The sequence below is a fragment of the Lipotes vexillifer genome, unplaced genomic scaffold (assembly GCF_000442215.2).
Source record: "Lipotes vexillifer unplaced genomic scaffold, Lipotes_vexillifer_v1.1 scaffold1158, whole genome shotgun sequence".
NCBI lineage: Eukaryota > Metazoa > Chordata > Mammalia > Artiodactyla > Lipotidae > Lipotes > Lipotes vexillifer.
Window position 1 is genome coordinate 577,521 of NW_006793745.1, and position 20,685 is coordinate 598,205.

The window sequence follows — 20,685 nt, forward strand, 5'->3', positions numbered from 1 at the left end:
TGACTGCAATTGTAATTGTCTGGCAACACATCTGTGTCAGGCAGGAGATGCAGCTCCTGAAGGGCAGGAACTGGCTGTCATACACCTTGATTTCGCTGGGCTGAGTACAGGGTTAGATGGCTCCCTCTACGTGTTTGTTGAATGAATGGCATGAGGGCAAGAAAGCTTTTCTAGATCAGCACAGCCTGCAGAAGCTGGAGAGTAAAACTGGAAACGTGGTTCAGCTTAGATGATCTACAGTCATTAATGCCTCTGCTGCATTGACTACAGCACAGGAATGGCTACAGCTCTAAAAGCATTCACAGGCCAAAGCAGCTCAGTGGTCGATCTTGTACAAAGGTCACACTAGCGACCAATATCCCTTAAGAATATAGATACAAAAATCCTCAACAAAACACTAGCAAACCAACCCAACTGCATATTAAAAAGATTACACACTGTGACCAAGTGGGATTTGTTCTAGGAATGCAGGGACCATTCAACATAAGAAAATTAATCAATGTAATACACCACATTAACAGAACAAAGGGGGAAAAAACCCACAGAATCATCTCACTTGAAGCACAAAAAGCATTTGACAAAATCCAATAAGCTTTCATCATAAAAAACACTCAGAAAATTAGCAATAGATGGGAAATTCTTCAACACGATAGCATACACTTATGTGTACAGCAAAAGCATAGCCAACATTACACTCAATGGTGAAACACTGAAAGCTTTTCCCCTAAGATCAAAAATGAAACAAAGTTATTTGCTTTCACCATTGCTATTCCACATTATACTGGTAGTTTTACCAAAGCAATTAGATAAGAAAAAGAAATAAAGGCATCCAAATTGGAAAGGAAGAAATAAAACTATCTCTATTCTGAGATGGCATCATCCTATATGAAGAAAATCTCAAAGAATCCACACACACAGGAAAACTACTAGAGCTAATAAACATTAAGCACAGTTGCACGGTACAAGATCAATACACAAAAATCAGCTGTGTTTCTATACACCAGCAGTGAGCAAACTAAAAAGGAAATTGAGAAAACAATTCAATTCACAATAGCATCCAAAAGAATAAAATACCAAGGAATAAGTTTAACCAAAAAGGTGAAAGACCTGTACACTGAAACCAAGAAAAGAAAAAAAAAAAATTGCTGAAGGAAATTAGAGAAGACCTAAATAAATGGAAAGAAATTCTATGTTCATGGGTTGGAAAACATAATATTGTTAAGATGGCAATACTACCCAAAGCAATCTACAAATTCAAGGCAATTCCTATTAAAGTTTCAACAGCTTTTTTTTGCAGAAATGGAAAAGCTGACTCTTAAATTCACATGGAAATATAAGGGGCCCCAGCTAGTTAAAACAATATTTTAAAAGAACAGAGTTAGACAACTCACACTTCTCCATTTTAAAACTTACTACAAAATTACATGTATTAATCAGGGCTCTTCAGAGAAAGAGAACCAATAAGATGTATAGATATACATATAGATATATATAGATATATATGATTTATTAAAGGTATTGGCTGTCTCAAGCATGATGGCTGAGAAGTCCCATGAACTTCTGTCTGTAAGCTGGAGACCCACAAACGCCTGGGGTTTGTTGTTCCAAGGCCTGAGAGCCAAAGGTGTAGATTCCAGTTCTAGTTCAAAGACCTGAGAACCAGGAGTGCTAAGGGCAAGAGAAGATCAATGTCCCATCTCAGGCAGACAGGCAGAAGGAGGGCAAATCCAACTTTCCTTCACCTTTTTGTTCTATTCAGGCCCTCAACACAGTGGATGTTACTCACCCACACTAGGTTGGACCATCTGCTTCATGCAGTCCACAAATTCAAATGCTACTCTCTTCTAGAAACAATCTCACAGACACACCCAGAAGTGATTTTTAAACAGATATCTGGGCATCCGTGGTCTAGTCAAGTTGACATGATCTTGACTATGACACTACAGTAATCAAAATGATGTGTTGCTGGCATAAGGATAGACATATACATCAGTGAAATAGAATTGAGAGTCTAGAAATAAGCCCATACCTCTGTAGTCCTGACTTTCAACAAGCATACTAAGACTATTCATTGGGGGTAGAATAGTCTCTTCAACAAATGATGCCAGAACAACTTGATATCCACATGCAAAAGAATGAAGTTGGACCCCCTACCTCACACCATGTATAAAAGTAAACTCAAAGTGGATCAATAACTGAATTATAAGAGCTAAAACCATAAAACTCTTAGAAGAAAACATCAGGGTAGACCTTCATGACCTTGGATGTAGCAATTGATTTTGAAATATGACACCAAAAGCATGAGCAACAAGAGAAAAATAGAAATATTGGACTTCATCAAAACTAGAAAGTTATGTGCATTAAAGGACATTATTAACAAAGTGAAAAGACAAGCAGCTTTATGGGAGAAAATAGTTGCAAATCATATATCAGAGAAGGGTCTGGTACCCAGAATATATAAAGAGTTCTTATAATTCAACAACAAAAAGACAACCTAATCTTTTTAATTTGCAAAGGATTTGAATAGACACACAAATAAGAAATACAAATAGCCAAGAAGCATATGAAAAGATGTTTAACATCATTAGCCATTAAGAAAATGCAAATCAAAACCACAATAAGGGGGCTTCCCTGGTGGCGCAGTGGTTGAGAGTCCGCCTGCCGATGCAGGGGACACAGGTTCGTGCCCAGGTCCGGGAAGATCCCACATGCCGCGGAGCGGCTGGGCCTGTGAGCCATGGCCGCTGAGCCTGAGCATCCGGAGCCTGTGCTCCGCAACGGGAGAGGCCGCAACAGTGAGAGGACCGTGAACCGCAAAAAAAAAATAAAATAAAAAAAAATAAACCACAGTAAGATACTACCTCACAGCCAATGAGATGGATATATTAAAAATAAATAAATAAAAAAGAGCAGAAAGTAACAGGTGTCGGTGAGGATGTGGGGAAACTGGGACCCTCATACATTGTTGGTGGAAATGTAAAATGGCACAGCTGCTATAAAAACAGTTTGGCAGTTCCTCAAAAAGTTAAACACAGAATTACCATATAATCTAGCAATTATACTCCTAGGTATAGACCCAAAAGAGCTGAAAACAAGTACTCAATACATACTTACACAAGAAAGTTTATAGCAGCATTATTGACAATAGTCAAATAAGTAGAAACAACCCAAATGTCCATTAATAGATGAGGGGATAAACAAAATGTTGTATATATGTACAACAGAATATTACTCAGCCATGAAAAAGGAATGGAGTACTGATACATGCTACAAAATGGATGAACCTCAAAATCATTACTGCAAGTGAAAGAAGCCAAACACAAAAATCCACGTATTGTACGATTCTGTTTATGCGAAATATTCGGAATATGTAAATCAATAGAGAGAAAATGAAGATCAGTGGTTAACAGGATTTGCGGGGGGAAGGGAGCAATAAGGAGAGACTGCTTAATTGGTACAGAGCTTTCCTTTGGGGAGATGAAAATGATTTGGAATTAAATAGAGGCGGTGGCTACACAATATCATGAATGTACTAAATACCACTGGATTATATCCATTTTTAAATGGTAATTTTGTGTTTTGTGAATTTCACTTCAAAAAAAAAAAAAGCTCACACTAATGTGTGGTCTCCCCAGGTCTGCCCTGTGTACACTCAGGGCTCAACGGTTGCTCCTGGTTAGGAAATATGGAGGGAGACTCTGGCCTCTGGCTGGGCTGTAGGAGCAGCCCCTTGAACTCTCTGAACCCAGCTCAGCAGTGCCAGTCCCCAGCGATGGGTAAGGGAGCTGAGGCAGGAATAGGTTGAAAAGGAGATTGGCTTTGGATGCTGAAAGTGTCCCTGCCCCATGGCCTGCTTTAGACCTCCAAGGACACTCCATCCCCTCTTTGGTAAACTCCAGGCTTTTAGGGTGACACACACGGCCTGCCTGCGGGTCTAGGCCCTTGTTGATATTGTGACTTTCTCCCACCGCCCTCCCCAGGTTCCCTCTGCCCCGCAGGCCCTCACATACCCAGCTCTCTTCCTTGGAGCCCTCTCCCACCTTCCCACTCCCCGCTTCCTCTGCTAACCTGCACTTGAACATCAAGATCACCCTGACAAGTCTCCCTGCCCAGAGCTTGACTGCACCACTGGCAGACAGAGCTGCAGGGCACTGCACAGCAGGAGGGGAGAGCAGGGTGAGGGGACACACACACACTCACACACACACACACACACACACACCACTTCAAAGTGGGCAGATTACACATTGGGGGGTGGGGGGGTAGAGAGAGCACCCTAATCTTCTCAGCTCTTCCAGACTCTGAAGGTCAAGTTCCGGCTTTGCCCCCGGTCCAGGCTGGCACCCCAGCTCACCGTCCTCAGCATCAGACTATGTGTCACTGTCAGTTAACTTTCCTTCACCCTCACAAGTGTGTGCCCTTGAGGGAAGGGCCTGGGTCTTGGTGACTTCAAGCCCAGCTGGCCCTGGAGTACACAGGAGGCTGTCAATAACCACTCAGAAAGGAAGGAAGTGACCGGAGTTAGGGTCCTGCTCCGCCACCACTCCCGTCGGACCCTCCTGAGCATCCTGAGTTCTCTGAGCCTCAGTTGCCTCATCTGGAGTCACATGGAGTGAAGATCCTGTTCTGACCTCCCAGGGCAGGAGGCGATCACACACGTGCGATTGCTTGGAGACGCAGCCAAGACCTTTGAAATGCGGGGAGGATGAGGGCAGAGACCTTGCTATCCTCTCACCAGACTCCCGCCCCTCTCCCCCGCCAGGCCCCTCCCTCCCTGCTACCCGCTCCGCCCTCCCCCAGCTGCCCCGCCAGGTCCCAGCCCAGACCATCTTAGCCGAGCCCCGCCAGGACCAGATGTCCCGGGCGCGCCAAGATGCAGCTGCGGCTTTGGCTTCTTGTCTCCGCGCAGCTGGCAGGTAAGGCGGGGAGACCCTGGGGCGCGCGGGGCCGGAGCGGGTGGGCTTCGCTGGACCCGGCAAGATCCTGAGCCGTGGAGTTTGGGAAAACTGTCCCCCTAGGATGCCCAGCCCAGAGCCCGGAGCTGCGGTGGCGCCCGGGATGCGGCCGGCAGGCACAGTCCCTGGGGGTGGAAAACCTCCCAGGGAGCTCATTACCGCAGGGCTCCCGGGAGCCTCAGGACTGAGGCCACCTCTGCCCCAAAGCCTGAACCTAGAAGGGCAGACAGGAAGAGAGGAGAGAGAGAGGAAGGAGGAGGGAGGGTTGAAGGAGATGGGAAGGAAGAAAAGAGAGAAAGGAGGTCCAGAGAGGAAGGGGAAATGCCCTTGTCCAGGTCTGGCAGAGATGGGCCCCCAGGAAGGGGCCAGGGGCCTAGTTCTGGCTTTGGTGCACCGCGCTTGGCCCAGGGCTCTGTAGACATATTTTTATTTCTTCCGGGAAAGCATCTGTAGCACAGTCCACCAAATACCAGGCTGTTGCCAGTTCTCAGGCAGGTGTGTCAGGGCACCCCCTCAGGGTCCCCAGTTTCCCAAATACTCCCAGGGGGCGGGTGTCGTAGGCAGTGTGGCTCCCCGAACAAGCAGCAATGGAGTTCGAATGTTGTGGTTAGAATATAGCGGAGAGTCTGTCCCTCTGGCCAAGCCCAGTCAGTCTGTTTTTGTTTTTGTTTTTTTGCCGTACACGGGCCTCTCACCGTTGTGGCCTCTCCCGTTGCGGAGCACAGGCTCCGGACGCGCAGGCTCAGCGGCCATGGCTCATGGGCCCAGCCACTCCGCGGCATGTGGGATCTTCCCGGACCGGGGCATGAACCCTTGTCCCCTGCATCGGCAGGCGGACTCTCAACCACTGCGCCACCGGGGAAGCCCAGTCAGGTCCGTTTTTTAGAAGAAACCCCTCCACACCCCAAACTGCCCACTAACCTGTGGTTGATTTGCTCTCTTGTTCAAGACGTCCAAAGCTGACCCTCCTGCCAGGGTGACAAGGCCTGCCTGCCTGGTCTCTGACCTAATGAACTCAACGACATCTCAAGTAGAGCTAATCTAGGCCATTCAAAGCTACTAGTGTTACTGTGGGTCACTTTAGAAACAGCAGGTCCCTCTGAGAGTGGAGTCACCGGGGGACTGAGACCATCAAATAAATCAAATGAGACCATGAGTGTGGTAAGGCTTGGCTCTGGGTCCGGAGCACAGACTGGACTCAGCCACAGCCAGGGGTTCAGCCTCCAGGGGCTGAAAAGCAAGTGGGCATGAGAGAGACCAGGGTGTGTCTCAACCAGGAGGTCTTCAAGTCAGAACGCAGACGAGGATCGTACACAAAGAGCCCAGGGCCCCTCCGACCCCTCTCCACTCTGGGCTTTCTTGGTAGAGCCTCTGGAATCTTATTTGCAGCCCCACTACATGCACATGAGCCCATGCTGTGGATCCGGGTTTCCTCAATTCAAGGAGTAGCTCAAAGCTCAGCGTCTGGGGTCCCAGACCTGAGTTTGAATCTGGATCCACCACAAAGAGGCTGTGTGACCTTAAGCAGCCTCTGTTATAAGGTTAAGCAGCTGTGTTAACCTTCCTGAGCCTCTGTTTCCTCATGTGTAAAATGATATGTTTCCTCCCAAAAGATTTGGTGAGGATTAAACAAGATAATGCATGTACCATGTTCAGTACAGTGATTCTTTTTTTTTTTTTTTTTTTTTTTTTGACCAAGCCGCGCAGCATGCAAGATCATACTTCCCTGATCAGGGATCGAACCTGTGCCCCCAGCAGTGGTAGAGAGGAGTACTACCCACTGGACCGCCAGGGAATTCCCTGTCGATTTTTACTATCTCCCCCAGGAGGTCAATGACCCCACACAATGAAGAATCTCTACTCTGCTAAAAAGACAGTATGGCTTTTGGGGAGAAGAGAGAAGGCCCAGCAGTGACTTGGGCCCCAGGTACCCTTTCATTCTCAGTGTGACCAGAAGCTCAGAGCCATCTGAGTGTGAGGGGAGTCCAAAAGTTTAAGTTCATTTCTTCAGTGTCAGAGAAGGTCACTCTGGGGCCAGGGAGCCTGAGCTCCAAGTACAGGCAGGATTATGAATGAGGGCCACGACCTCACAAAGCCTTGGGTATACACACACACACACACACACACACACACACACACACACACACACTGTGGCCCCCTCTAACACCCACACACACACCCACGCTGTGGCCTCCTCTGCCCATCGAGGTCTGTGTCCTCTCCGGACCTTGATGCTCCTGGGTCTCTGCCCTGGTCTGCAGTCTCCTCTGCCCCGCAGCGAAAATGAAAGCTTTGCCAGGTCAGATTCGGTCTGTTGGACTTGGCCACGAAGGACCCATTCTGATCCTCTCCTTACGATTTCATTTCCTACCAGTAACAACCCCTGAGATGTGAGTGGTTTACCCACATATAGCACTTTCCCCTTGACAGTGCTTTTTTGGACATTCTAAGCCTCAGAAGCAGGCAGGACAGCAGCAGCAAGCCGCCCTCCTTTTATAGGAGGAGACAGGCTCCACGACTCGCCTGAGGTCCCACAACGGCATGGGGCACAGACGGGGTTCAAGGCCAGGTCTGTGCGTTCTGCTCTAGTTTTCCTGAACAATCCCCTACCTAATGGGATTGTTCCCTAATGGGAAGCAGGGGCTTCCCATCTGAGACTGAAATGAACTCCCAGCGCCACGTCTGGGGTGTCTGTCCTTCCACTCAGGAATGGGGATCCAGAGACCAATTGATTACGGGCTTGGGGAATAATGGGCTAGAATTGTGCCTACCAGGGGAGAGTGAGTTCCTCTTGCTGGTTGTCACTGTCCAGAAACGGTGGCTGGTCCTCTCTTAGGTTGGCCAGACCGGCCGTGTGCTCTGCCGGTGATTCTGAGCTCCTCTCTGAGCTTGCCCTGGGTCTCCTTCAGCTGCTTGGAGCCTTTTGAAGGTCTACATAGAGCAGCAGCAGGACAAGGCGAAAGGCAACCAGCTTTGACTTCAGACTGAATCCTTGAGTTTGACCCCCGGGCACTTACTAGCTGTAAGCAGGACTTTGAATAAGTCATATCATGCCTCAGTTCCTCATCTGTGAAATGGGAATAAAAATCCCAAAGTAAGTCTGAGGCATGATTGAGGTAGTTTATGCAAGGAGCCAGGCATAAGCATGCAGTCAACAAGTGGCGCTCTCTCCCCTGTCGCCATTGTCAGGCTGTGGCATCATGAACACCTGCCTGGTGGATGATCGCGTGGGGGATGGGGCGCTCGAGCTCTGAGTCCTGGGGCCCCCGGCTGCATTTCACACAGCATTTCCCCAGGCCCTGCAACTGGGCAGGCTCTCTCATAACTTCTCTCATAGTTGACTACGGGCGACTCTGAGGCCCCACGAGCCTGGCCAAGAAAAGGTGCTGATGGGCTCTGCTCTTTCTGCTTCTCATAGTTCTGCGTGGCAGCTCAGCACTCCTGCAGACCCCTGCGTCCGTGACGGCTCAGACCAATCAGACGGTGATGCTGTCCTGTGAAGCCAAAACCTCCCCCACTAACTCTCGCATCTACTGGCTGAGGCAGTGCCTGGCCCCGAGCGCTAACAGTCACTACGAGTTCCTGGCCTTCTGGGATCTCACCAAAGGGACTGTGTACGGCAAGGAGGTAGAGCAGGAGAGGCTAACTGTGCTTCGAGATTCTTTCCGGTACACTCTCGGCCTCCAAAGTGTGAAGCCTTCCGACAGCGGCGCCTACTTCTGCATGACGGTTGGGAACCCCGACCTGACCTTCGGGAAGGGGACTCAGCTGACTGTGGGTAAGAATCTGGCTCAGTGACGTAGGTGAGCACTGAGCACCTACTGGGTGCCGGGTGCGAGCCAGGTCCTGGGACATCCCACTCTCAGTGAGCCCCGCCCTGCAGGAGGGAAGGACCTCCAGAAGCAACTGCACTACCGCTAATAGAAACAAAAAGTAACCCAGGGCCACCAGATACAAGTGTTGTACGTAGTTATTTCACGTAATGCTGTCAAGCACCCTGGGAGGCAGGTGCTGTTTGATCCCATTGTAGATGGGATGCTTAGGAGCATCGATGCTTCTTCTGGAGACAGGGCACACTGTCCTTCAGCCATTCTACGTTCACCTGAGGCTGTGGCTGGATTGGGCCGAGTCCCCAGACCTGCTAGTGGTCTCAGAAATCCCCTCCCTGTGTGCACACAGGGAAAGAACGAGCATGGGGACCCATAGCTTGAACCCACACCCAGTTGCAAGGAGTGAGGAGGCTGGATCCCAGACCCAGCTGCAAATTCTGCTGCAAATTTACCCAGGGCCTGTGGGCAGGTCGCTCCCCTCCCTGGGCCTCAGTTTTCCCATCTGTATTGTGGGGCTGCTAAGGGCCTCCATGACTCCCTCCAGCCCTTAGAAACTGCAGTTCCTCAGGAGTTAAGTCATCATGTCCAGTAGAAATATGTTTTAAGATTTTCTAATAGCCACGTTCAAAAAAATCAAAAGAAACAAGTAAAATTAAATAATAGATTTTATTTAACCCAGTGTATCAGTGATATTATTATTTCAATGTGCAATCAGTATACAAATTATTACTGAAATATTTTATATTCGCTTTTCATACTAAGTGCTCGATATTAATGTGTACAGCACATCTCGGATCAGACTGGCCGCGTTTCAAATGCTCTGTAGCACACATGGCAGGTGGCTGCCATATTGGATGGTGAGGGTTAAATTGTCAAGGGTGTGAAGGAATCCTCAAAGGCCCCCTCCCCAGGTTAGCCCATGGCCAAGGCCAACGCCCAGTGGGCCTCCCACTGTCTTGCTTCCCACTCACCTGGGATCTTTTCAGGCTGGGGGCATTGAGAGTGACAAGGGGACCCCCAGGAATTAGACCACTCATCATGGGAGGTGCAGGCATAGCGACATGATCAGGAAGACACAAACCAGAGTGATGCCCTCGTCCCATGTCACCAACCTCGGGTCTTAAATCAGGAGGTGGGGAAGGTAGGGAGAGCTCTCCCGACGAGAAGCCGAGGCATCCCTGGAGGGATGGGTGTCAACTCATTCTTGCATTGAAAATTGGGCTTTTGTGAGTTGGGGGTTTTGGTTTGATTTATTGTTTTGTCTCTATAAGCCTCACACTGCCCACTCATGAGATTTCAGAGTCTAGGAAAGGTGGATGGTGAAATAAGCAAAACTGGTTTTCAGAAGATTCCCGCCATGTGTACCACCACCCGCTCACTCCTGGCTTTGATCTTCCCAAACCCCTCTCACTGCCTGGCTCCCCAGGAATGGCAGTCCCTCCCCAAAACATGTGCTGGCAACCGTATCATCTCCTCAGGTTACGGGTATTCAGAGTCAGAGCCTGCCCTCCTGCCAGAAGGTCAGTACATTTTAAAGGAGGAAGCCTGGATGGTAGAGAAAGTATTTGGGGGAAGATGGGCCTTTTTCAGGCCCCTCAAGACACCATGGGCTCAAAACTCCCACCCCTTTCCAAGAGGAGAGAAGTGGGGAGAACTGGGTGTGGCAGAGTGGTATCAGGAAGAATCAAGGGGACCTGCCTCTGGGCAAGAAGACATTGAAATAGAACAAGTCTCCCCCACAAACCCCCCCATCCGTCCCCAGGCCACTGTGCCCAGGCAGGGCACGAAGTCCTGTAGAGCTGCCCCCTTGCAGGCTCACCACTGCCCCGCTGGGAGCCCCTGTGCCTCCACGTGTAGGAATTAGGGGAATGAGCACTTCCAAGGCAGTGAGGACTAAAGGGAGTAATGGAAGGTCAAAACACCGCAGCAGAGGGCCGAGCACCTCCCAGGCTTTCAGAGCAAGAGACTGAGGCTGTTTTCCCCTTTTCCAAGAGTTTCCCTCAGCACTCTGATGACCTGAGGTGCTTAACTTTTTGTCAAAACGCATTTGCTCTTGAGGCAGTGTGCGGGGTGAGAGCCTAGGACACGCATCTTTTGGCTCAGATGCCGGCCCTGGCGTTTCGTGGCTCGAACTCTGAGCAAGTGACTTATTTCAACCTTTTGAGCCTAGGCTTCTTCGGAGATCAGATCTGGAAAACAGTGCCAGTCCCCAGAGTTGTTGGGTTCAATAAGCTTAAGCTGACGCTCTTGGCATGGGCAGTAGCCCGAGGTGGGGGCTTGGTAAGGGTTAATTTTGGTTAGTTGGCTCTTCTAGAAACCTCCTGGAGCAGGCAGAGTGGGGCACGTTTTCTCTACTGCTCATGGCTCAGGGCAGTGAGCGTCTGAAGTGTCCACATTTTATATGGAAGCTACCGGGCCCAAACGACCAAACATTGGCTGCCCCTCCCTTTGCCCTTGACTCTAGAGTTCAAGTTCATGGTGTCACCCGATTCCCTCTCCTACCATTTTGCAGAAAATCATTTCAGTGAAATGTCTTTCCCCAACCCTCAGAGGCAGGGGTTGGATTCAGCGGCGCCTGGTGTCCCCCCTCCCTTAGCATCTCCGAGCCTCAAGTGTCTCCCTTTGCCCTGTGGGCTTGTCCCTCTGCCCTGTCCCAACACTTCAGCACGTGACACTGGATTAACATGGGCGAAACTGAGGCACAGAAAAGTGATAGGACTTGCCCCAAGTCACGCAGTGGTTAATCAGGGGTTCTGGGGCTATTTTCACATCTGGGTGGCTCCAGAGCCCCTCTCTCCAGGACACCAAACAGACCCCCATCCCTAGGCCTTCAGATTCGTCTGAGAGTCGGAGAATTAAATCAAAAATCCCAGTGATTTGTGACCTTCAAGCCCCATAGCAGCCTAGGGAACACTGAGAAGGACTTTAGTACCTGGATATAAGATGTGCGGTTGTAAGTTTTATCTCTGAATCCACCTGCTGTTTACCTGGCTAAAACATGTGTCTTGCTTTTGTAGTTGATGTCCTTCCCACCACTCCGCAGCCCACCAAGAAGACCACTCGCAAGAAGAAAGTGTTACGATTCCCAAACCTGGTGACCCGGAAGGGTGAGTTCTCCCGTACCCCTGGATTCTCAGAAGGACAGCAGGCACTCTCCCTCCCTCTGTCCCTCCCTCCCATCATTCCTTCCTTCCTTCTGCAAGCCCTTCCCAAGTGTGGACTCCAGCCTCTTTCTCTAGCCCTGAGCTGGGGTCTGAAAGGGAGCTGAGTGTGACAGCAGTGCTATCCTCCAGCAGCTCACACTCTAGTGGGAGACACACTCCCAAATCATCACAGGAGAAAACTTAATGAAGGATACATCCACCCAAAACTTGCATACGAATGTTCCTAGCAGGATTAAAAAGTAGAAACCGCTCAAATGTCTACCACCTGATGAATGGATTAACAAAATACGGGCTCTCTATACTATGGAATATTATTTAACCATAATCCACACTGAAGCACTGATATGCTACCACGTGGATGAATCTTGAAAATATTTTGCAGCAGAAGAAGCCAGTCACAAAAAACCATATATTATATGATCCCCTTGATATGAAATGTCCAGAATATGACATTCCTTGAAGACAGAAAGTAGATTAGTGGTTGCCTAAGGCTGGGGGTTTGGGGAACGAACGAATGGGGGGAAGACAGCTAACGGGCACAGGATTTCTTTTGGCGGAGATTAAAATGTTCGAAATTAGATTGTGGCGATAGTTGCACAACTCTGTGAATATAACAAAAACCATTAGATTATACACTTTAAACAGGTGAACTTTACAATATATAAATTATATCTTAATAGAGCTGTTAACAAACAAAAAACTCAACCCAAAGGACCAACACTTTGGGACTGACATATACACACTACTATATATAAAATAGATAACTAATAAGGACCTACTGTATAACATAGGGAACTCTTCTGAATACTCTGTAACGACCTATATGGGAAAAGAATCTAAAAAAGAGTAGATATATGCCTATTATAACTGATACACTTTACTGTACAGCAGAAGCTAACACAACATTGTAAATCAACTAGACTCCAATAAAAAGTAATAAAAAAAGACAAAGGACCAGTACTTTAACCTTCCCCAGTTTTGATGCCTAACAGAGGACCTAGCACACAGTGTGTGCTTCATATATGTTTACTAGTGAGTAAACCGACTCACTGCTCTGTGCTACAAGCACCAGACACCGTAGCTGAGTACACACACACACACACACACACACACACACACACACACGCACACACTTGCCTTGAACCCATCAGCCAAATGTGTTTCTGTAGAAACACTGACCTCTGTCCCCCAAAAGTTACTGGTGACAAAAAGAAAGTGCCCCCTGCTCCCACCCATAGGACAAACCAGCAACCACACCAGGGCCGCCTCATGCTACTGGTGTTGCTTTGGCTTAAATATTTATGTAAAGTATCAGAAAGAGTCTGGGGGGAGGCATCTAACAGGATCCAGGGCATGGGAGAGGGAAGCTGCCGCATGAGTTCACAGTAAAAAGCAAATCAGAACCCATGTACAGAAGGACAGAGTCTTAGGGAACATACAGGCAGAGACAGAATGAGCTCATTTTATAAAGTATGCCCCCCAACTTTGCCTAAAGGATTTCAGGCAGGGTACAACCAAAAAAAGGACACAAAAGGCCAAGACAGTAGAGGCAGTAAAATGAGGATGTAAAACCTGGGTCTGTGCCCTGGCTCTGGAAGAACCAAAAAACCCAGTGAAGCAAAGAGCAGACCCCAGGTCACGTGGCACCACTAACACCCCTCCTCCCACCACAATGATATAAAGAAATAACCCGGGCATCAAAGCCTTCATCCTGGTGCTAAATTCTAGAAAAAAATCTGCTCTGTTCATTCTTATGTAAGGACCGCTGAACGATAGTGAATTCAGTAGCACTTTATAAATGATGGAAAAATGGTCTTCAGATTTTTTTGCATCATTTCTGATACCAACCCTCAGTAAAATCCCAGGGTAAAATGCAATTCCAACATTAGTAGGTTATTAAGAATAACCAGGATGTGTGTGAAGGTGGCCAAGTTGGGGGGAGGGGCGTCAAGGGGAGTAGGTGGAGGTTGTGTTGGGGTCTGAATCCCTGTCTACTGCTGCTTATACTGTGTGACCTTGGGCAAGTGATTCAGCCTCTCTGAACCTCAGTTTCTTTCACCTATCAAGTGGGAATGCTCACCTGGCTGCAGGCAAGGCAGGATAAAATGTGATACTATACACAAGGCGCTCAGCTCGGCGGGACACCTAGACAGAGCTCAAAGCTTGTTATCATGAAAGAAACCCACAGGCCGCCATGGGGAGGGGCCTGCTCCCCTTGAGACAAGCTGGGGAGGTGCTGGGGGACAATTTCTAAACTGCTGTCACAGGAACAGTGTGGTGAGATACAGATCTCAGGAGACCCCAAGACCCGAGCGAGGCAAAGAAGGTGGGGCTGAGTGTCGCTGGTGTGTCTCTGGCCACTGGCTCCCTGTCCAAGCAGGCTTTTCGCCACCTTTACTAGAAGCGGCAGTTTTCCTGGTAGGTGATCGCGTTTCACCGAGGACCTGAGGACCAGTAGCTGTCTCTCGGCCTCTAGTTCAGGTCGTAGCTCAGGAGGCCTCCCCTGACCCCTCTCTCCTATCCCTGCAGCCTGTGTCCACCTCCCTTGCTTAAAACTTTATCCAGGCATAATTTGCATGTCATAAAATTCACCCATTTTAAGCACATGACTCAATGATTTTTAGTAAATTTACTGAGTTATACAACCATCACCACGATCTAGTTTTAGAACATTTCCATCAAACTGTCAGATCCCTTGTGCCTGTTTATAGCTAATCTCTGTTCCCACCCCAGCCCCTGGCAACTGCTAATCTACATTCTGTTGCTATAGATTTGCCTCTTCTGAACATTTCATACAAATGGAGTCATAGAATATGTGGTCTTTCATGCCTGGTTTCTTTCACTTCACACCATGTTTCTGAGGTTCCCGCAGGTCAGGAGAACCATAGGGGAGATGAGAGGGAGGCAGACAGAAACCCTCACACATCAGAGGTGGGAAGGACTTCCAAGGGCCTCTCACCCAACCTTTCTCTCCACGTGGCACCATGCAGCCTCGGTGATGGCAGGCTCCCTCCCACGGAGCAGCCCACTCCATCCCTTCTGCCACCTCTCCTGCCCTTAAGCTGTCACGATGGGACTGGCAGGGGCTGTAGAACTCGGGGCATCTGGGTCCAAATCCTGGCCCTGCCTTTTAGTATCCAGGTGACCTAGGGCATGTAATTGAACTTCTTTGAATCTTGGTTTTTCTGAACTGTAAGATGAGAGATAAAAATGGCAGTAATGCCTTCCTTCCTCACAAGATGGAAGTTTGTAGTTAGTACTATACTTGGCACATAACAGGTCTTCAGTAAACCTTCTCTCCCTCCCCTGACATCGAAAACTCTTTCTAATTTTTTTAACCTTGAGCCCAAGTCTGCAGCCTTTCCCTTTTCACCCATGGGTCCTCATTCTGCTCCCTCAGCTACTCATAGGGACCAGCCACAGGGACAGGAAGGGTGCCAGAGAAGGATTTGGGGCATCGATGATATAAACTCTGCTGTTTACATAGCGTACAAAATGGGCAAAGGAACAAATAGGCAACTGATAGAAGAAAAATCATACGTGGCCAATCTATGAAAATAGGCTGAAATGGACAAGTGGTGAATTGGAGTGAAATATCATCTTTCACCCACCGGACTGGCAAAAACTAAAAACTTTGATAACGTCAAGGGTCGGCAGGGTGCACAACTGGTGATTAGGAATGGAATTCACTGCAGCCTTTTTGGAAGGCATTTCACAGTATCTGTTATAATTGAAGATGGATATAGCCTATGGTTCGTAGTTCTCGTTTACAGTATCTGCCTCCGGCAGGCTCCTGCATAAGGAAAGAAATGTATCTGGATGTTTTCTGCAGAGGTATTTGTAAAACACAGGAAACAAACAAAATGTCCGTTAAAAAAAAAGAATGTGCTGGCATGTTTAAGTGAAGAAAGAAAAAAAAAAAAACCTGGTTGCAGAACAATTTGTACTACATAAGCCTCTGTATTTTTAAAAGCTATATGGGATGTATCTATGTAAATTATGTATGTGTACATGCAAATTAACAATGGCAGTTACTTCTGTGAAGGAGCTGGGTTGCCAAGGGACATTCTAACCATATACTTAAATCTTTTACAGTGAAAATATATTCAGGTATTTCTTCTGAAATTAAAAGTTTTAAAAATAAATAAGAAAAATCCCATTACCAGGCATGCAAATTGTCTATCTCATTTGAACATAAATAGCTCCTGAGTTTATTAATTTTTAAAATTTGCACGTGGGACATGAAATTTTATATATGAAATGATCTCAATGTGTTTCAAGAGCCTAGAAAAAAGACTGGAAGGAACTATGTCAACAGCGGTATTCTCTGGGAGGTGGGGCTTCCGGTTGATTTTTCCCTCTTTGTATTCATCTGCACATCTCAAATATTTAATATGTGTGTGTTTTCCAGGCCCGTCCTGTGCCCCCCTCATTGTCGGCCCACTGGTGGCTGTCGTCCTTGTTCTGCTGGTGTCCTTGGGCGTGGCCATTCACCTACACTGTAAGTTGTGCCCTCCTGGGCCGTCATGGAGACCCCTTTTGCTGTTGAAGGTGTCCCTGAGGGTCCTTCCTTCTCTAGGGAAGCAGGGCACATGGCAGCCTGTTGGAAGTTTGCCCCTCCAGCCCTGAACCCATGATAGTTCCAAGAAGTGATTCTTGGCCTGAGGTCAAGCTTCAGGGATCAGAGAACACCCTGTCTCTGGAGTCAGGCAAACTTGGATTTGAATCCGACTCTGCTGATTCCTGATCTAGTGACCTTGGGCATACGCCCTGGCCTCCCTGAGCTTCAGCTGCCTCACCCTGGGTAACCATGTTACCTATTTCCCAGGGCTGCTTTTGTAAAGTCCCGCCCAAGTGCCCGGCTCGGGGCATGTGCTCAGTAATCAGGAACACCCATGAGCAGTTTGGATGTAAGCAGTGCACAGAGATTGCAGTAGGGTTTGGGTTATGTTCCCAGAAGCTAGAAATCCTCCCCTCTGTGAGGCTGTGGGGAAACTCAGAGATGGCTGCTGCACCCGGTCACTTCAGAGGTGGGATCACCTCCTTCTACGGGCCCCCCTGGGAGCTTCAGGGGAGGCCCACACAGCTGGCCAAGAGCCCAGAGCCCCAGACTCTAGCCCTGACTCTTCTGCTCACCTGTGCCACCTTGTGCAAGCCACTTGCCCTCTCTGGGCTTCTGTAAAATGGGACGGGGTGGCCCACAAGGACGTGGACTAGATCAGTGGCTCTTTCGTAGGCCACAGACCCCTTTGAACGTATGATAGCAATATGGACCCTCTCGGCAGAGAAATGCACCATGTGCATATTTTTGCATACAATTGCCTCCCCCAAAAAAGGGATCCATTTATTCTATTCGAAGAACCATTAGAGTTCAGTGGTCTGCAGACTTTTCTGACCAAGGACCTCATCCGTAAAAAAATCTTCTAATTATAAACCCTAACTTCAATTAGCTGTATTTATTTATTTAGTATATTATGTATGCATATATTTAATATATAATTATAACTATATTCTTAAATGATTAATATTTATGCTAGCTGTGTTTATTTAATAGTCTATGTATGTTATTAAATGTGCTTCAAAAATAAAAAGGATGAGATAAACATGTAAATAGACATGCTCACCTTTCCTTCCTTCGTCCCAGGGGGAAATCTTGCACTTGCCCAGAATACACGTGCTCTGATTTAAGACCACCTGTCTGTACAACTTCTGCTTCCTGACCTGCTGTGAAGGGCAAGGTGGCGCATTTAAGGGCACACAGACTGCCACTTACTAGCTACATGACTTTGGGCAAGTCATTCAGTAACATACTCACTCTCTACGTCAGCTTCCCCATATGCAAAACGGAGATAGTAAGAGTACCAACTCTTAGGTTTGCTGTGGGCAATAAGGGAGTTAAAACCCATGAGGTGTCTGGAGCAGAGCCTGGCACCAAGGAAGTGGCCCGAGGTGTCAGCTGCCCCTCTCATCGCCTTCCTCCCTCTCTGGGGCTCGGTGTCAGTGGCTCGCAGCCCATGCCAACCAGCGGTCTTGTTTTCTCCTTCCAGGCCTGCAGAGGAGAGCTCGGCTTCGCTTCCTGAAACAGTAAGTGGTTGGGGCCTTGGAAAATTGCCTGGGCCGCAGCCCTGGGTGTGGCCCTGGCTTCCTCAGCCCCTGCTGCTGCCCACAGCCTCCAACTGCGAGAGCCCCAGACAGACACCACCTTCAAAAAAAATCACACGCTGTGTAAATAGATGGGCTCATGGAGTTCAGGCAAAGAGAGAACCTAAGCAAACAGAATACCATTTAGTCGTCTAAGTATATGTCAAGTATGGTAAGATTGAGCTCTTAGCTCTCCTGAGAATAATAGTGAACTCTTTTTTTTATTATTATTATTATTGAATTAGCGTCAGGGGTACAGCAAAGTGACTTAGTTATATATATTCTTTTTCAGATCCTTTTCCGTTTTACGTTATTATAAGATACTGAATAAACAATCAACTACTGCATGGGTAAAACCAGCAGGATATCCCAAACTTTTTGCCACCCGTTATTTCATTCAACTTGGTCCTGCATGACACAGGAGGGTTATTTTTACAGATCAAAACTTGCTCAAAGCATTTGGAACAGTAGAGAGCAGCCTCGAACTCGAAGACAAGTCGGTTCACCCCAAGGCCAGCATCTCCACCAGTGGAATTCCTTCCCTCCTGGTGGTGTGTGTTGGACTTGACCCCACCTGGGTCCCAGGAGTTGGCAAACCCGCCGGCTGAGTCACATAGACACGGGGGCTACAAGGCTCGCTGCTTAGGCCCCACTGAGCTGGGTAAGCTCCAGAAACCAAGGCGGAGGCCAAGGCTGCCTGAGGCTCCCTCCCTGTTTGGCCACGGGCAGTGTCCTTGGACTGCCTTTTCTGCCTCAAAATAGAGATTGTTTCGCATCTACCTGTCTCATTCATTACACCCTCCTCTATGTAGAGTGTTTGAAAAAAAGAAAGAAAGCCCCCGCTCCCAGATTGAAGAGTAGCTCCATCGTGAGGCAGATCTGGGCTTGAGTCCTGTCTGCTACTCACCAGCCTTGGGACTGTAGGCAAGTCACTTCACCTCTCTGAGCCCCTGATTCCTCATCTGTAAAATGGGATAACAGTTCCAACCACATGGCTATTGTAAGGACTTACTGAAAAAGCACCGTCTAAGTGCACAGCCCCTGGATCCTTGGAGTCAAGGCAGCAGCTCATGTTACTTACAAAAGGCAGCTTTATGAGCCCAGCAACCAAGAAACAACATGTTTTCTTGTTGAATTATAAGTGACAGACCATATTATGTTAGTTTCAGGTGTACAACATAAAATGTATTTTTAAATACTCTGAAATGATAAATTTTCATATATGCTCACTTCACTGTCTGCTCTACACTATTACACACATTGTGTTTGTACATATTTGTATACATTGTGTTGTATCGTTGCTTAAACATGCCTGCTGCATTTCGTGGGCAATTTTTGATGGTAATTTTGATGGTGTGCAATTTTCACTTTACGTGCTGGATTTAGAAACTACCCCGTACTTAAGAGACAGTAACTTAAGTGTATTTGTTGAGCTCTAGACCTCCAGAATGTTCTGTTCAGAATCTTCCTTGTGGTGACCTGTTGTGGAGAACGACTCCCCCTCAAGGAGCTGCCTGTGTTGTGCGTCCCCCTCACCCCTTCGTTTTAACTTGCTCCCCAGTGATTTGATGCCAGTTTGGGAGGAGTCGGCTGCAGGACCTCATGCTATGGCAAACCCCAGGGGTCCCGAGGATCAGCTTAGGCGAGGAAGGGGCTGGGGGTGGCCCCAGGTGGGACCCTAGCCCCCCCTCACCCTTTTCATTCCGAACAGCTCTGCTTTCATCCGTTGCCTGTAATTACACTTACCTGTAAGATGTCGTTGAACAAAAGGGTTTGTGGCTAAAAAGAAGTTTGAAAACCACCTCTGGTTTTGCTATCATGATCCAGGTGTGGATGAAATAGTCCCTGGGCCTCAAAGATCAGCTGTTACTAATTCAAGTTGCAGTTTGGGGCAGACACTCCCCAGCCTCTAACTGGCCTTAGAAAATCATCTATCGGCAGGCCATGTTCCTCTGGTCCCCTAGTGTGCATCGGTGAATCGTTTACCTTAGAAGGTACCGCAGGAGGTAACACTGTTCAAAGCTAGAGTTCTTAGGGCTGCGTTTTTTGAGCATTTCAGTTTTTCTTAATGATTGAGATGGGCCCTAAAAACAGACCAACACAAAACTCTTGGCCCTGGGCTGCTTTCTTGGAGTGGAGCCCTGCATCCTGATGTGCCATTTATCTCTCTTACAGGAAATACAATAGCATTTGCCCGATAATAAGTGGTTTCACAGCTTGCTGTCGTTTTCAGGTTTTATAAGTGAGCAGAGGATACGTTTTTTGGTGTCCTGCTACAAAAATACATGGGTCGGTGATGAGCAAGATCTGGAAAAATGAGAGAGAAAGGACACAGTCAACCATGGAAATGTCACTGACCTGCTGAAGCTGCCTGCTTTTAACTACTGCAAGTTCTTTCTGTGGGCCTCGTGCATGGGAGCAACTTGTTACATGGTCATCGGGAATCTTAGAGAGAAGGCTTCAGAACCCCAGGGCACTTTCTGCAACTTGCAAGGCACACTGGAGGACTGAGTACAAAATGGCACCCAGCGCACCACTTCCGGCTCCTGTACTCATCCTGGGTTGGGCTGGGAATTTCAGTGTTGGCCATCCAGC

The 20,685-nt window shown here is 48.0% G+C and overlaps 1 protein-coding gene across 2 annotated transcripts; it reads left to right on the forward strand.

The window, feature by feature from the left end:
* Positions 1 to 4,873: 4,873 nt before the first annotated feature.
* Positions 4,874 to 20,382, forward strand: CD8B (CD8 subunit beta). 2 transcript variants are annotated; one of them, XM_007466728.1, is made up of 6 exons: positions 4,874 to 4,916; positions 8,374 to 8,733; positions 11,803 to 11,892; positions 16,361 to 16,450; positions 17,997 to 18,033; positions 20,324 to 20,382. In XM_007466728.1, the coding sequence occupies exons 1-6, from the start codon at positions 4,874 to 4,876 to the stop codon at positions 20,334 to 20,336; spliced, it is 633 nt and encodes a 210-aa protein (XP_007466790.1). In that variant the 3' UTR covers positions 20,337 to 20,382. The 2 variants fall into 2 exon arrangements, with proteins under 2 accessions (XP_007466790.1, XP_007466791.1); XM_007466729.1 differs by lacking the exons at positions 16,361 to 16,450; positions 20,324 to 20,382 and having other exon boundaries at positions 17,997 to 18,037.
* Positions 20,383 to 20,685: the final 303 nt, after the last annotated feature.

Coding starts and splice junctions, on each gene's coding strand:
- CD8B (XM_007466728.1), top strand. CDS start 4,874: ATGCAGCTGCGGCTTTGGCTTCTTGTCTCCGCGCAGCTGGCAG. Junction 11,893..16,360: donor AAACCTGGTGACCCGGAAGG/GTGAGTTCTCCC, acceptor TGTGTTTTCCAG/GCCCGTCCTGTGCCCCCCTC. Junction 16,451..17,996: donor CGTGGCCATTCACCTACACT/GTAAGTTGTGCC, acceptor TTCTCCTTCCAG/GCCTGCAGAGGAGAGCTCGG.